This window comes from Clupea harengus, chromosome 9 (genome assembly GCF_900700415.2).
Source record: "Clupea harengus chromosome 9, Ch_v2.0.2, whole genome shotgun sequence".
Taxonomy (NCBI): Eukaryota; Metazoa; Chordata; class Actinopteri; order Clupeiformes; family Clupeidae; genus Clupea; species Clupea harengus.
Window position 1 is genome coordinate 16,722,332 of NC_045160.1, and position 15,954 is coordinate 16,738,285.

At 40.3% G+C, this 15,954-nt stretch overlaps 2 protein-coding genes across 2 annotated transcripts; one reads left to right on the forward strand and one right to left on the reverse strand.

Annotated features, from left to right (window-relative positions):
• Positions 1 to 2,466: 2,466 nt before the first annotated feature.
• bckdha (branched chain keto acid dehydrogenase E1 subunit alpha) lies at positions 2,467 to 9,895 on the reverse strand. The gene is made up of 8 exons (XM_012824090.3): positions 9,724 to 9,895; positions 6,815 to 6,991; positions 6,472 to 6,558; positions 5,571 to 5,679; positions 4,912 to 5,073; positions 4,468 to 4,674; positions 4,212 to 4,353; positions 2,467 to 3,048 (listed from the first exon to the last, which is right to left on the reverse strand). The coding sequence occupies exons 1-8, from the start codon at positions 9,835 to 9,837 to the stop codon at positions 2,706 to 2,708; spliced, it is 1,341 nt and encodes a 446-aa protein (XP_012679544.1). The 5' UTR covers positions 9,838 to 9,895; the 3' UTR covers positions 2,467 to 2,705.
• A 1,241-nt stretch (positions 9,896 to 11,136) lies between these two features.
• On the forward strand, positions 11,137 to 14,829 carry exosc5 (exosome component 5). Its single transcript, XM_012824047.3, has 6 exons — positions 11,137 to 11,364; positions 12,849 to 12,962; positions 13,634 to 13,755; positions 13,890 to 14,030; positions 14,159 to 14,248; positions 14,554 to 14,829. The coding sequence occupies exons 1-6, from the start codon at positions 11,265 to 11,267 to the stop codon at positions 14,650 to 14,652; spliced, it is 666 nt and encodes a 221-aa protein (XP_012679501.1). The 5' UTR covers positions 11,137 to 11,264; the 3' UTR covers positions 14,653 to 14,829.
• Positions 14,830 to 15,954: the final 1,125 nt, after the last annotated feature.

Consider the following 15,954-nt stretch of genomic DNA (forward strand, 5'->3'; position numbering starts at 1 on the left):
ATTATCAAACCTTTGCAGCCATTTAGTCCAGCGTGGTCCCACGGAACTTGGTTCGCTCTCGACATCAAAGGCTGGAAGTGTGACTGTGTTTATGAGTGCCATTTTTTTCTTTCTAGAATGTTCTATTAGCCACTCCAGTACCTTAGGCTAGGTTAGCTTGCAAGTCTAGCTAGCTGACACTTGTCCTCACGTGTCGTCGCGTTAACCGTTAACCGTCCTTCACGTATTCTTTTCTTCCTTCCTTTTTTTTTTTTTTTTTTTAGTGCAGTCGTCTTCTTCGGTTTTATCCTCGTCGCCAATGTGATATTCTCGTTGTGTGAGTTAATAATCAGACCGGGTGTTAAAGAAAGATTGTTTACTGATATGAAGGAGGCAATTATACATCTGTACTGTTCACGGACTCGCGGGCTCTGCTCTGCATGAACACCCAACCTGCGCATGCCTGTAGGGGGTCATGCCATACGTCACTGATGTGACAATGTTATAACTCATAAACATTACAAGTCCCGTACCCTTCTTTTTCATGTTTGTAACGCTGCCACCGCCGCCACGCCCCCTCCCCCCGCACACATATTCTGCCTATAATACTTGTCAGTGTAATTTCTTCGCTAAATATGTATTCAGTATTTTGGGCAATGCGACTTGGCTATTCAGACATAAATATGTCGACGGGCCCAGGTATATTTATAAAAATAAAAAAAGTCAATGGTGAACTGATCAACATAGGCTCATGTCGCGGACCCCCTGCAATGCCGTCGCGGACCACGCTGGCCACGGACCCCTGGTTGAAAACCCCTGATGTAGGCTATATAGCTTTTTTATGTGGAATTGTTTAAGAGCTATATAAATCAAATTGTATTAAATTTGAATGCTGAATGCAATTGCCTGAAACCAACTTACAGAACTTTAATTTCATCCATTTTTCTCTCGGTCTTGTGAGCGTTTCATGTATCTATACTCAGTTTGTTTGGTAATCATAAAACAAGTGTTTGCTGCTCTCTAGTGGCCCAGGTAGAACATACTCAAACTTCAGTTAGGGGATCATAAACTGTTGGCCTACTCAGAAATGTATGAATATAGTTAACATAGAACTCTAGACAAGAAAACAGATGAAAAAAGCTCTGCACTTGGCAAAATATATAAATATGATGTGATTATATTTAATTTAAACTTGACGGTAGTCTAAGGAGTTTTGGGTTTTGCTTGCTTTGCTTGAAATACACAGGCATACACAGAGTTCCACTCCTCTAGACCGCAGAATGTTTTACAAAAAAAAAAAGATGATGATGAAAGAACAGGTTTTTACAACAACGAATAGACAAACCTACCTTCTAAAGTAATGTATGAATAATTGGACTGAATTGTCTTTGCAACTGTGCTTAGAACTTTTTTGGATCTAGTTATAGAAAACCATGAGGCAGTTATCTGAAGAACCCTTAAAATTATTCAATGACCCTCAAGGAGTCCCCTGACAAAACAGGATATTTGTGTGAATATTAGTCTCCAATAACCGATTTTGAGACATGTAAACTTTTAACAAAAAACCTAAAAGTTCCTCTAAAAGAGGAGGTTTGAAGAGCCTTTTTGTCTAACAAAGCGGATACAGTGCAGTGGAAGTGTTACATATTTTGTGTCTACACAATTTCTGTGCTATAAGTTAATGATTTGGTGGCAATGTTTTTGCCGTAAGAATTCAGCAGGTAAATATTCATATGTCCTTATGAAGATAATGAATATAAGTCTCACAAACAAAATTCACTTTGAATGTAATTTATTTGTAGAAGCATTAAAAAAAAAAAAAGATCCCAGATGTTCCTTGCCAATAGCTAGTTATTTTGTTCGAGTTAAAATGACAGATAATAGAAAAGGGAATGACTACTAGGAGGAAAACATTAGAAAGGCCACACAGCAACATTACAAAAACTGCTTTTAGTGCTGATTGCACTAGCACTTGACAAGGACATTGCTATGTAACCTGCATGTCAAAACTTCCCATTAGGAAAACGTTAATCCAACTGAGTTTCTTGGGCAAGAATGATTTTGTTTCAGCTCAGATAGTTGAAAGCTTAAGGAAGTGTCTGAAGAATTTAGCAGGAAATCATTCCATTCAAAAATAACCTCAGTGTATTACTTGAGCAACTGGTCAGACTGGTTGAAGAATGGAGAAATCACCAGGATAGGTGAGACACTATGTGAAATTCTGTTATAGAGATACAAAGCTGTTACTGTCTACAGCTGTGCAAAAATATCTAACGAGGCTTTGGTGTTGTGTTTCAGACACACCTCACTAACACCCAAAGAAAAAACAGGATAAATAACTGCACCACAGCAGTTCTGTAACAATCACATTTTTTTTTGACAAATTCAAAATGGTTTAACTTATGCCAACATGTCCTTTCCACCTGTGGCTGCTTGCTGTGTAGAATGTAAAACAAAGAGACAGGTACACAAGGACAACACAAATGGGAGGCTACAATCAAGTTTACTCTATTCGTGATAAGTCATTCCAGATTTTAAAAGCTGCAATGCATTTCAAGGCACCAAAATACAGTGTAGTTGAGGCCCCTAGTGGAAAATGTGAACACCATCTCATTCTGGACCATCTGGTACACACACACACACACACACACACACACACACTCATACATAATCACTATAATATTTCAACCAGCACACCAGTCTATAACATACTATGTCCAACTATTTTATTTTTCAAAAAGATCAACTGGGTAATGCTCTTTATACTGCTGCACATGCTTCCACATGGCGTCCTTCTGCTTCTCCAAGTTGGGAGTCATTTCTTGATACACGTCTGAGAAGAGCAGATCTACCTTGGGCTTTAGCCGCCTCTCTGCCTTCTCAAACGCCTCCATGACCATCTTGCGGGACTTTTTCCTCCAGGCTCGCTCATCTTCCTCACTCCACCAGCTGTGCGCATTCATGTAGTGACGCAGACGGGAGATGGGGTGGTCTTGCTTGTCCCAGTAGTTTACCTCATCCACGGAGCGGTATGCCGAACTGTCATCACTGGTGCTATGGTGACCAATCCTGAAAGGAGAAAAGAGGAAGGGATGCAGAAAGATAATGATGAAAGAAAGTTACATTTTCACACAGAGGAGTGGTATTTTCATACTGTTAAACATGTAACCCTCTAGTCAGACAATCCTTCACAACTTCTTACTTCCCTGAACTTACTTCCTGCATCTCTTCATCAAAATCATCTACAGTGCATTCAGAAAGTATTCAGACCCTTTAACTTTTTTCACATTTTGTTATTTTGCAGTTATATGCTAAAATACTTTATATTTCAGTTTTTCCCCGGATCAATCTACACTCAATACCCCATAATGACAAAGCCAAAAATAGGATTTTATGAACGGCAAGAATGGCAGAAAACCCCCAAATCCAGGTGTGCAAAGCGTGATGCGTCATACCCAAGAAGACCCAAGGTTGTAATCGCTGCCAAAGGTGCTTCAACTAAGTACCGTGTAAAGGGTCTGAATACTTATGTCCATGTGATATTTCAGTTTCTCCTTTTAAATACATTTGCAAGAAATCTAAAACCCTGTTCTTCGCTTTGTCACTATGGGGAATTGAGTGTTGAATGATTTGGGAAAAAATGAATTAAAAAGATTTTAGCATAAGGCTGCACAAACAAAAGGTCCAAATCCTTTCTGAATGAACTGCATGTGCTTATCAGATCCTACATCTATAAAGTAATTAATTGAATCTGGATTAAAAGAAACTTTGATTCTGGATTAAAAGAAACATTGAATCTGGATTAAAAGAAACACTGAATCTGGATTAAAAGAAACACTGAATCTGGATTAAAAGAAACATTGCATTCAAGTGTTGTTCTTGGCATTGCTGAATGAATTGCTTTATTTTGAAACAAATGCACAGGGAATCTTCCGGTTACCTTTTAAACCATTATTTGTGTATAATGTCTACTGAATGCTTATACCACCTTCCTGTCAAAGAAACAACATGATGTTTTATGGTGGGTTGAGTGTCAATAAATGGACCAGGAAATATTGTCCTATCGCCTCTACTATTGTCACTTGTTTGTTTACGTTATACAAGTCAAAAACAAACATCCCTACTGCAGGGCACTAGTGTCCTAGTGGAAACCCTGGTGATAATGTAATTTACAAATGTAACAGAACACCATTGTTGTGGAAACGATCCTAAAAACAAACAGTATTGCGCACCTGTACGTCATAGCCTCTATGAGGAAGGGTTGGTTCTCAGCAACAGCCCTGCGACGAGCCTCCTTTGTGGCATTGTAAACCGCAAAGACATCATTGCCGTCTACACGGATGGACATCATCCCATAACCAGGGCCTCGTGCAGCTAGGAAGTGTGGAAGAAGAACGAAAAGATCAATCCAGTTTAATGCTTCAGAACAAAGGGGCCAAGTGATGGCCTTACAAACTGAAAAAAAAAAACAGAAGACGAGGACCTCACCGATGCCATCGCCCCTGTACTGCTCATTGGTTGGCGTAGAGATGGCATAACCGTTATTGCGACAGAAAAAGATGAGCGGGCACTCCAGGGTGGCTGAGAAGTTGAATCCAGCATGAGCATCACCCTCGCTGGCTGCTCCCTCTCCGAAGTAGCAAATGACTGCGCGGTTAGTGTTCTCCCTCTTAAAGGCATATGCTGCCCCAGCAGCTAGGATCGAGAAGCACATCAATAAAACTACCACTTGTCTCCTCACGCACACTTACATCCACTCTTTTACTGTTGACACTGTAGAATTTTATCTGTTTAACATATTACGCTTTACACACTTTCTATACATTCAAAATGTGTTGTTGCAGCCAACCCTTTTCTTCATGTTGACAGTGAAGGGATGTTGTTTACTGTGACAGTAGAGGTGCAAAGAGTTTGACAGAGTGGGATGCTTACCTTGAGGAATCTGAGTTGCCAGTGGAGAAGAGATGGTGACAAAGTTCAGGTCTTTGCTACCATAGTGGACTGGCATCTGTCTGCCCTTCCCGAGGTCATCACAATTAGCATAGCACTGTGCCATGAACATGTCCAGGGGGAACCCACGGTACATGAGCACACCTACAAAAAAAGGAGAAAGCAAAATGATGTATGTGCTTTCACTTAACATTTACTTCAGTTTGAACAGCGAAGCTGCTGTAACATTATGTGCAGTCTAGTGTTACATCGCCATCATGAACTGATTTACCTGAACAAACACAATCCCGGTTTCAAATCAGTCAAAATAAGATTTTCCTCTTAGTTCAAAGACAACTGTACATTTGGACAGTTCTTTTTAACACTATGTTAAGTGCATAACATGCTAGACAAGACATTTCAAAATGGCATAATGTTTTGTTTGGTAAATATGAGGGGACACAATCCATATAAAATGAGTTATGTTCACTTTCAAATTTAGGGATAGGAATTTTTTTTTTTATTAATCTCCGCATTATTGTAAAGGTACATTTTTGAATAACTGAGGGATAAAGAATGCCTTAGCCTATTGTCTGTGGTTGAGTCATGTTAGTTTTGTTCCTCTGAAGAGTGTTATTTTGAAAAAATAATGAACTTCTCACCAGCTTCTCGATACTGGCCAAAGACAAGATCACTGGGGTCCAATGCTGCAGCACTTCCAATATGCGTTCCCTCCTCACCATAGTTTGTCATGTAGAATGAGATACGACCCTACAAGAAAAAAAAAAAAGAGTAATTTACGCTTCTCAGTACGTGGATAGAACATGAGCTACCAACATCATTTGAGAGTGAGAGTGAGAGTGATGTGCAATACATTGGTTCAAGGCTAGAGACTATAGAGACAACCTACTCTTTTCATTAGCCAGCATTACATATCTGGGTGCTTATTTGTCTCCCACTCTATATTCTGGTGAGCTAAGTGAACTGTTAAAGTTAGCATCAGACTGGGTTGTTTGTTGTAATGTTAGCAGTTGTACTAAGTGTATCTAGCCTGGGTGGTTTTGCTTCAGACTTCTTCCCCTACTGCGAATTACAACGTAAAATGTTGGAGCAAGTTCGATTTGATTCTTTTTGACATGCTGCCGTTGTGACGCTACATTGAATATGCACCATATGTGGCCAGAGTATAGGCTGGATCAGTCAAGCTGTAATTAGTCTACCTGCCAAATATACAAAAAGACTCCGCAAATCATTTTATATATTTGCCATATAGCCAATTTCTTTCATATATAAAGAAGAAGGGTCAATATACTGTAGGTGTCAGACCCAAATCTGGCTTTTTCCAGCACAAATTAACCCTTGGAAGTCTTAGAATTGCATAGAAATCTGAATATGAATGAGCAAAATGTGAATGAGCGAGTTAAGCATGAAACCAAGGTAGTAAATGTGCTTGTTCTACTGAACATCATCATCTGGAAAAGTAAAGTTATCTGATTGACTTATTTTTTACTGTGAAAAGAAGTACCATCAAGCCTCACTGGAAACCAATGCAAAAAACCTTACTTGTCTCTGAGACTCATACAGGATCCGATCCATGGTGTTCAGTAATGTCATCTTCTGATACATATTCAAGACGGCCTCTTTAGACAGCTGAAATTTGAAGTCATGAGTCAAACAGTCAAGAAAGCACCAAAAGTTCAGTAAGAAGTAAGAGGTAACTGTAGACTAAATTCAGGGATATGGTTCATAATGTTTAATCGTCCATTAATTTACTTTACCCTTTCACTTAAAACAAAAAGAAAAACCAATCCATTGTGCCTTATAGTGCGGCATGTTTCAATCTGAGGAATATTTCATGACGTGTAGGACACAAGAACAAGAGTGCCAGCTCTAGATGTTGTCAAACCTGTGGGTCCTCAGAGGGGTTGATGATCTGCCCCTGTCTGTCCATCACTCTGTACACAGGTATTCCTGCGATGACATTGGGCTTGATGAATTCGAGTTGTTCAATAAATTCGGCAGAGGCTCCAGGAAACTGAGGCTTTTCCACTGAGGAGTCAAACGGTTCCTGCCTGTGAACTCCCTGCAACATTAACCTTGGTTATTAAAGCAGCAGGAAGGGGTTTTGGTCTAAAACTAGCAAGCTAACTACATTAAAAACCAAAAACCTTGCAAACACCAACAGTCTACTTGTGAATTGATTCCTTGGCGACCTAGTACCATGAATAATAATGTTCTGGCAGTGGGAATTGCAACCATTAAATTAACGTGTTTGAGAAGGGCAGGGATGAATAAATCCCTTATTGGCTAACATTACATTGATATCAGTGTAAGCCCTTGCTTGCATTGATGTCCCATTATTTCTCTCAAGATTGTTTAATGTCTTTGTAAAGCCATTTAACATTACCTGGGAGTGGTTGTGATCACTTTGAACCCAAGACTGCCTTTTATTGGTGAGCTGATTTTGAGAAATGAAACTTTGCTATACACACAGCTAACGCTTTGTTTCCTGGTTGCTATGGTGGTTATCAAGGTGCTATGCTAACTATCTCACTGGAAACTTTTTAATAACCTTAAACGGTTTAAATGGAAGAGTTTCATTTGTAGGAAATGATAGCTAGTTATCTAGTTGATGTTACAGTCTCCTCCATTTAACTTATACAATAATAATAGGAAAAGTTAATTGCACGCACAAAAATGGTTCCCTAAGCTAAAGATAGCCTGTGCAGCTTCATGTTAACATGGGTTCATATTCCACACACTTGCAAGATGGTTTCCCGTAGCTAGAGATCGATAGGATAGTTCATAGCCAGGTTAACTGGCATGTGACCTCCCACACCTCTTGCAGAGGTTTGCGCTCCATAGCATCCATAGCATAAATACAGTCTGGTAGGAATACACAACAACCCTTACTTAATCAATATGGAAGACTGAATGTGTCTGAGTGTGAAAGAAGATGTGTTATCTATCCAAGGTTGTTTTTTTTTGTATGTGAATGAGAGAGTGAGACAAATGTACAAGTTTCCCACTAATAATTATGACTTTCTTAGGCGATTTCCTGGGCACGGAGCTCGTAATTACGATACTGCCGATAGCCGTAAAGGCCACAATTGTTATGGAATTTCAAGTAAAAAAGCAATCAGGTATCAACCGATGGTTACTGGATCTCACTATTGTAGAGTGAAGTGGAGAAATGGTGAAAGCACCAACCTCGCGATCTTGTAGATCTTTAAAATCTATGACTGCAATCAGTCATGACTACAAATTCAGTTTTTCAGGCTGTAGTGACAGGCACGAAATGTCGCTGTGATGAACAATAACAGGCAGTATCATGACAACATAACATGCCAGTCATTTTATGTTCCAAAAGTCTCTTTTGCAACATATAATTAAACTTGAGTACACATTCAACTGGTGGATGCTACAGTGACTTAGCCAAAAGTACACTGTTTTGATACTATTATTGAATTAACTTTCTGCATAGTTCGTTTTGAGAGTTCTGTATTGAGCATTAGCTTTTGGGTATTTTTGAAAACATTTTCGTAAGTACATATGAAACTTGTACTTTACTACTTTTACACTGACACGTTTCCTTTACTACAGAGGTTCTCAATCCAGGTCCCGGGGGTTGCAGTGCTCTGCATATTTCCTATCTTTCCTTGCTCCAAGTGCACCAGATTGAAAACGGTGTCACTAAAATGTTCTTGATAAGCTACATCAGGTGTGCTCCACTAATCAAGAACACCACTGATCAGTTTAGTCAAAGAAAGGTGGGAAACATGCTGAGCAATAGGGGCTCAGGAGCAGGAAAGAGATCCACTAGACACATATGTGATATGTTGCTGGGAAGATATTCTGTACTATATGACTGCTTGAGTCACACAGAAACATGGAAACCCCATGACAGTAGTGAATTTTGATAGCGCGTCTATGGGAGATGGTGGGGGTAACGTTCCCCCATAGTGGATGCGCTATCTCTATATGCTGCGATCTGAACTATGCAAATGAGACACGTATTTTGAACGGCGGCCAATTACATACAGTCGAAATCAGGGGATCATCATTAATCGTTATACTTTGACAGTTGGCCAATTAATGACAAGCGAAATGCCAAATTCTTCCGTACAACACTAGTAAGGACCTAGTTGCTAGCCTACTAGCTAGCTAACTTAGCCATCTTGCGAGTTCTATCTGTTACAGTTTTCTTTACGCGTCCAAGAACACACACAATATACACAACTATGAAAAACGAAGGCGATTCAGTTTCCTCGGAGTATCAAGACGTGTCGTTTGCAATGATATTTCATTGAGCATGAACAAAGTCTCTGTTATGATTTTACTCCTAATGTTTCACGCCCCCGCCTTTGACCAATCATGTCACAGGGAATTGGCGACAGGATTTATGATGATCATATTTGTGTGCAAAACACACGGCTATTCGAAGTTAATGTGTTTTGATCAAGCTTATATACAAGCTAACTTTAATAATACTTTTGTCCACTGCACACACAAGGATATGCCCTTCCAACTTTAACGCCTACCAGGTCCAACTGCATAAACACGATCCCTATACATATTAAGTTATGTCACTTTAATTCACCGTTATCAGATGTATTCCTTGTTTTGTGTAATTTTTAGCACAGAGGTCAGTCAACCCCGACATGAGTAAACAGCTAGCATAGCGAACCTGCTGTATTTCACTAGATAGCTTGCTAACGTTTACCAGCTATCCTAGCCAGCTTACAACCAATGCATTCTGCATGCCACGATAACACGTTTTCCAATATTTGTAACACCTTTCAAAATTAAACTCACATTTACGCGGAACTCCCTTTGTTGAAGGAATCTGGGTGCTGTCGACGTCGGATTCTGCCGAGTAGCATAGCATCCAATCCTAAAAAGTCTCCTCACACCTCTGACTGTCGCCATCTTTCTGCCGCAAAGCTACCGTCCACTGGCTGCGTACTTACAAATGATCTGACACAAGGGTAGGCTACAAGGGTATAGGTAGTTGAGTCGCCCCCTAGTGGTAGCGTTCCTTACGCTGGGCGAAATTAATGGGATTCTAAATAGAGACATTTTTAGAAATAAATATCTCGAAATGTTAGTGGAATGGCTTCCATGACATATGCTTTGAAATAAACGATATTGATTGATGATGTTCTTTTTTTGTAACGAGATGATGATCAAATCGGTCAAATCAATTACCATTATTTAATTTTTAAGGGTTTGAATGGCCAGTCTAGAAGGAAGTCGAGAAACAGGTCTAATTGACCAGTCTAAAAGTCTAGAAGCTGGCTTTCCCACTTGTATTAGCAGTTGTTCAAACAACGTCATGTCAGATAGCTGTGCATAGTAAGGAGAGGACAACTATTTCAAAGCTTTCTAAGCGACTATAATTGTCTCTTCACATCAATTGTTATTACCTTTGGGTCATTGAAAGGGTTATTACATTTGGCAGTTCTGGCTTTGACAGAGGGGTAGAGGTCACCTTGTCCTGCAGTGGGATACAAAAATAAAAGACAAGTTAACAATGAAAAAAAAAGACTTAAAGGCATGATAAAAAGTAAGTATAATATTTGACTTATCACCATGTCAAGCATTAGTGTTCTACCTTACCAGTCCCTCCAGGATCTTGCAAAGGTTTGTTGTGATTGTTGCGGCCAAATAATGCAGAAATTTCATTACCACGGTTTTGTTTTAATTGCAACCCACAATTGCGGGAATTTGTTGAATTTGCATGAGTTTACAAAATCACAAGATTGCAAAATCCTGGAGGGGGTGTTACTGAAATAGATTGCACAGTGGGTTCTGGCTAGTTTAAAGTTAACAGAAATTCGAAACTAGTATTTTTTTTTTTAAATACAAGAAAGCCATGCTTGTCATTAGGCTACAGTATATTACTCGACCACAACTCAAAGATGCTATCCTCGATCTGTGGTCAAAGTTGATTGATAACGAAGATCAACAACCAATGAGATTACACCTGGCTCAGTCCACGCCACTATGTTTGTTTCCCATTTAGGGAATGGCCAGTATAAACACCAGAGTTTTGATGAGCGAACACATTGAACAGATAGCCAGAGTGGCAATTTGCTGAACTTGACAAAAAGTATATTGGATTAGAATCGCAGACAGCACCTTCCACCACGAGTAACTACAAAACAGAGGATGGAGCTGTGAGAGTCCGGTTCGGTAAAGGTCCATTATTTTGTCCCCTCTGTGGACTTTTAGTCTGACAAGAGTTTTAACGGGATCCTTTGTGGCCGGAAGTCCTACTATGGCAAGCATGGTTGGTTACTTGCACGCTAGTTTCAGAGTAACTCAATGAGCTTCCCTCGAACATTTTCTATACGATGGATTTGAGTGTGCATGGAGTTAGTCCTGCGACGAGAGAATTTGGGTGTGAGCAGAATCTTCTTTCAAGACCTGACGGCTCAGCATCATTCATTCAAGGTAGCGGGACGTTGAGCGATGTCGAGAGAGATAGACTTCTTAGCCATCATCATCAGCGTGAAGTCAGCTAACGTTCATGCTAGTTAGGCTAAATTATGCTCAAGTCGATTTGAAAAGCTATTTGTACGTACAAATTATCGCGTCAAAATTATCTTTAGGCTTTAACTGTATGTGAGCCTTCAAGCACTTTCAGCTTTGCTTAAACGTGCTTGAAACAAGCTTGTGCTGCTTGTTTGCAGTGGCTGTCCTTTGCAGGAACCAACAGTAATCATGATGTTTGGGTTAAAACAACCCTGATAGGCTCGTTTTCATTTCAGAAATGGCTTGAGATCTGTCCATGTTCATCGCCCACGTCACCCAGAAAGGGTGTAATAAGTCCTCAGTTTTGTGCTCAGATTCTTGTGTAGGTCCTTAAGTGTGTAGCACAAACTTGTCAGGTTGGTTAGCATAACTTTGTCTGTTCATATTAACGAGAGTCCTGCAGGCTTAACTGTATCTATTTGTAGGGACACTTTTGCTGTATGATGTCTTATAGAGCTGGGTGTCCATCAACGTGTTTTACTGAGGTGTTGGCAAGTTTATTTAACATACCACGTATTGCAGTGCTGATATAAGTACTTTAACAACTCTCTGGGTTGATGCAAAAACAATGTACTTTGAAATGTACTGAAAACATAAACTAAACTTTTTTTAAACTTTAGACAGGGAAAGTGGACTCCCACACGTCTCCCACAGAGCCAGTTTCATTTAGAAAGCATGCATGCTTTTATCGTACTCTGTGACTTTATAGTACTATGTTTTTTGCAAGTGCAAGTGTTCTGTAATGTCCACTAAAAAGGCAAGATCTGTAAGCCAGTCTGGCTCATCCAACTCTGTCACTGGCTTTCCTGTCTACTCCATGAATTGGGAAATCTCTGTGCATAATTTGAAGAAATGTTTAAGCACTGCTCCTCTGCTCAACCAGCGGACCTCAGTGTGGCAGGGCAGACCACGTGTAATATCGTGTTGTGATAAAAGGGCCTCAAATTGCCAATGATTTAAGTCCTTTCGCTCTGTTGAAATTCACAGCTTGAATAACAGCACGAATGACTGTCCATTTTCAAGCTCTTGCTGCAAAATGCTTCTTGCTGTAAAATACAGTGAAATATTCAGAAGAACACTTGCTTTGGGTGAGCAGCCTGAACCTTCTCTCTGAGCTTTGCAACCACATCTGCCTTTCTCCCGACCATTGATGGTGCACCGTTGGTTGCCACACTGACTGCACGACTCCAGTCCACCTCCAGTCCACCTGTAGTCTGTCCAGCGCCCCGATAACGCTGGCTAACACGTGGTGGTGGCAGTGTTTGTCATTGACACCAGCACTACACACTCACAGTTGAACGTAATCATGCCACATTTGGTCACACTGTGATCAATGTATTCCCTCAGTGTTTAGAAGTATTCTATGATACGCTATTCATTTGTGTTATACTTTTTCACCACAGGGAATACCAGTGTGTTGGCTGGAGTTTACGGACCAGCAGAGGTTAAAGTTAGCAAGGAGATCTATGACCGTGCAACGCTGGAAGTCGTGATGCAGCCAAAAATAGGCTTACCTGGTAAGGAAATGATGAATTTGTTTTCATAGTATCGGTGTGTTGAATTCACTTAAGTAGTAGGTGTCATCAGTTTGGTTAATTGCATTACATACAGGCCTGGAAAAGTCAGTGAAAACAGTTAAATGCAGAAAGGTCTTCCCAGAGATCGTCAAACAGAAAATCAATGGATGCGTTAGATGTAGTAGTAGTATATTATTATCATGGTATAACGGATGCAATATTGATGTTTTTTATGTTTTTAATTTGTCACCCCTTCTCATAAGGGCTAAAAGGGCCACCGACCACCGTAACTCAGTGACATTTCTACATTATTGTCTTATCATTCATTGGTACTGCAGGACTGCATGAGATTCTAGTAAAAAGTTACACCTTAATGTGCCTTAATGTACCACAACAATCATCAAAGAAAGTAAAATGTCATTTCCCTTGTTTTACATGTATACTGCCAACACAACATACAGTCATGAGAATAAACAAAGCTGGCTTTAGATACATGTTGGAGATCATATACTAATAAATGGATGAAGTTCTTAGAGGATGAGTGGTACCTGGGGCTCCTGCTGAGAGTAGAACACAGATATCAAGACTCCATGATGCTGTATTACTTTGCACCACTAGGTGGTGCACACTTAATGCAATTGAATCGCCAGATGCAACTCTCCAACTTTCAGGCGTCCGAGAACGAGCTAGAGAGCAGTGTGTGCGGGAGACGTGCGAGGCAGCTCTTCTCTCCACCCTTCACCCTCGCTCCTCGCTCACCCTCATCCTGCAGGAGGTTCACGACGACGGCTCTGTATCCTTTCCAGACCATAATTATGCACATGTCAAGGAAATGTGAAGGCCTGCACTTGGTTTATTCCTTTATGTCAACGCTTATGTGTTCCATCACCTGTTCTACGGTTATCGTTTTTTTAACTCCTAGCTTAGCTTCTGGCTTGTTGCCTGAATGCAGCCTGCATGGCCCTAATGGATGCAGGTCTTCCTATGAGCTGCCTGTTTTGTGGTATAACCTGCGTCATCGACACAGATGGGCAGATTATTACTGATCCTACATTACAGCAGGAAAAGGTATGGGAGTTATCTTGTAATATTGACTACATTCTGGACCAGTGTTTTGTTATACACAAAATATAATTTGTCACATAAGTTCTGTTATAGTGTCCGTGGTCATTAACAGGGGCTTTTACTTTTTCTAGGAGAGCCGAGCTCTGATGACATTTGCGATTGATAGCACTGACAAGAGAGTGCTGATGTCCTCAACTAAAGGATCTATCTCAATTCAAGAGGTATGTGAACGCAACCTTCATTTGTAAAACACTGAAAGCACCAGTGTATCTAACGGAGCCAACCAAACCAATTTTATGCTTGAGAATTCTGCTCAAATTTCTTGGCATCACATGTTAAATGTTTATAGTCTGTAATTTGACATCTGCCATTTGTGACTGCTGCAAAAACATTTTTTAAGTTATATGGAGTACATTTCTTGAGTTGTTAGTTTTTTTTTCTTTTTTTTTTCTGATTGATACATTTTGCCAAATTTATGCAGGAATTGTATCATTAACATTGTAACTTTCTTTGTCTTGTCTCCTAGCTTCAAGAAGCAATAGCTTTGAGTCAGAAAGCTTCACACCGAATATTTGAGTTCTATAGAGGTTCAGTGAGTCGGCGCTATTCCAAGACACTTAAATAATCACATCTGATTAAACCTCACTTCTTTGTTTTCATTTTTGTCATTTGTTTTGTACATTTGTAACTTTACTGATATAAACTTCCAAAGTGTATGTATTTGTATTTTATCACTATGGAATTATTGAGTTTTGGAACGTGACTCAATTGGGACTTCAAATAAATTGTCTATTCAAAGGAATCTCATTGCCTCTAGTATTCTGCACACAAACAAACAAACAACAAACAAGGCTGACTTCAGTCAGTTATTTTATTGCCACAAGCGGCACACTGCAACACACACGTGTATTTTATGGAGGCGACACACACACACACAAACACACGCAGGCCTGAGGTCGCTGTGAAATGTACGCTCTGCATTTGACCCATCCCGGACCATCCTTCCTCCAAGACCCTCCAGGAGCAGTGGGCAGCTTCTCAGCGCCCGGGGACCAAGTGAACCGTCCGTCTCGGTCACGGACGGACAATGTTCTGTTTTTGCATGTTTTTCCTGTTGGGGTTCTTATTGGAGGAAACCCCTTGTGAACACGGGGAGAACATGCAAACTCCACACAGAAAGGCCCGGGAGATAGCCCACCTGAGCACTGAAGGTCTGGGGAGGACCTGCCCCCCAGAGCCAACAGCGCTCCATGCGGGAATCGAACCCATGACCTTCTTGCTGTGAGGCGGCAGTGCAAGCACCTGAGCCACCGTGCCACCGTGGGCTAGCATGACATGCTAATCGTTACTTGCAAATATCATCTTTAATGATCATCCAATCTGAATTTGATGGTAGTTAATCATCCATATACTATGTGCTCATTTGAGCAATGGTGTTTTCTATTGAAATATGTTGAGATTTGATCTGTGGGAATGTGGATCATGACATGCACCGTGTCTATAGCCTGCTTGTGTCATGTTTTAACACGGGGCAGATTTACTTCTTGTGTTGAAGTTGTTGTGAATATATTGATGCGCACCCTTATAATGCTTATTTGTTATGCAACATTTGCTCATATCTCCTAAATTTCAGAAGTCAATATAAGCGGTATCAATGGCCAATCTTAAATGAAATTTTGTAGTTTCATTCAATGGAGTATAGAAGCACAATTTCAAACAAAACAGCCATAAGATGTCACTGCAACGGGCTACAGCGCGTTGTCCTCCTTGAGCATGCTGCTTGGATGATCAATGATGGCCACTTGCTGCTGTATTTAGCTGTTAAGGTTATTTGGTACTGTGTAGGTTATTTGATGGTGATTTAGTTATCTTGTATTGATGCTGAACCTCCTTTTACCTGACTGTTAAACCCCGCCTTTCACCTTGA